The sequence below is a fragment of the Frankliniella occidentalis genome, unplaced genomic scaffold, assembly GCF_000697945.3.
Source record: "Frankliniella occidentalis isolate FOCC.00 unplaced genomic scaffold, Focc_3.1 Scaffold964, whole genome shotgun sequence".
NCBI lineage: Eukaryota > Metazoa > Arthropoda > Insecta > Thysanoptera > Thripidae > Frankliniella > Frankliniella occidentalis.
Window position 1 is genome coordinate 2,850 of NW_026268070.1, and position 1,442 is coordinate 4,291.

At 53.2% G+C, this 1,442-nt stretch overlaps 1 protein-coding gene across 1 annotated transcript; it reads right to left on the reverse strand.

Moving 5' to 3' along the window:
- Nucleotides 1–2: 2 nt before the first annotated feature.
- Nucleotides 3–1,442, reverse strand: LOC113216936 (probable cytochrome P450 6a14; the record flags this gene model as incomplete). Its single annotated transcript, XM_026436772.2, is given in 1 exon segment — nucleotides 3–1,442. A coding segment is annotated over 1 exon segment (1,141 nt), but the record flags the coding sequence as incomplete, so codon positions are not given.

A 1,442-nucleotide genomic window follows, 5' to 3' on the forward strand; every position in this document is an offset into this window, starting at 1 on the left:
ACACACATAATAAAACGCACACAAAGTATAAAATAACAAGATTAATACATTTACGGTATAAAAATAGTAGAGGCAAACCTTTGGTCTGATCTGTGAAGTGTATCGTGAGTCCTTTCATCAATAAATATCATTTTAAGATTTTACTTTTTACACATACAGAAATCATACACAATGCTCAAATCGACAAACACACTAGCTTATCGTTCACAATATACGACATCCGTATAAAAATACGTCAAGCCACCGACTCATACCTATCTTATCAATTACAAAAAAAAAAAGAAAAGATACTGCAATCATTTTATGCGACGCGGGCAGCGACTTGGAGGTGGAAACCGTTCTTCGGCCTTGGGAAAAACGCCTTTTCGTCGAGTTCAACATTAGCCTCATATTTGGAGCCAGGACTAAAAACGAAGTCTCGGATGAGCAGGGCGACGGCGAGCTTCATCTCCAGCAGCGCGAAGCGCTCGGCGATGCAGTTCCTGGGGCCCTCGCCGAAGGGCAGGAAGGCGTATGGGTGCCTCGCGTCCTTGGCCTCGCGCGTGTGGCGGTCCGGGTCGAAGCGCTGCGGCTCCGGGAACTGGTTCTCGTCTAGGGCCGTCATCTGCGACAAGATGAAGACCATCTGCCCCTTCTCGATGAGGACGTCGCCCACCTGAGTAGTGGCGTTGCACTTCCGCATGAGCATGCCGATAGGGTTCCACAGTCGCAACGCCTCTTGAACGACGCGGTCCAGCAGGTCCATCTGCTTGAGGGCGGCGTAAGACAGCTCGCCGTCGTGCTGGCGCAGCACGTCGCGCACCTCGTCGGCCAGCTTCTGCTGCAGCTCCGGGTTGGTAGACAGCTTGCTCATCGCGAAGGAGATCGTATTGGAGATGTTGTCGAGGCCGGCGATGAAGAAGATGAAGCCCTGCGCCGCCATCACGCCGGGGGTTAGCTGCATGTGGTTCTCCGGATCCGCGTTGTACAGGTCGGCATTTCGCAACTGCATCATGAGCTGCACGAAGTCGTTGCGCTCCACGTTGTTCTTCTCGCGGTACTCGACAGTTTCCTTCATCAAGTCGACAAAGAAGCGATGTACGTTGGAGAAGATCCACTTCATGGGAAGGAGTTTGCTCAATTTGGGGTGAATTCCTTCCAGGATGAAACGGAGGAACTGGATGGTCGACGTTCTGAACATCTTTTTGGACATTTCGTGGAATTCGTTGTGTTGGTCTCGAAGACAGTTGCACTGGATGCCGAACGCGACCGACCCGATGACGTCGGTGGCGAAGCGAGAGAGCAGCGCGCTGATCTCCACCTCGTGGGTGTCCGTCTTCTTGGCCTCGACGGCGACCTGGGCGTTGAGCTCGGCGCCAATGTCCCGCATGAGGGGGAACATGAGCTTGAGCTTGCCCGACGTGAAGGAGGGGCTGAGCCTGTTGCGCAGGTTGCGCCACTTG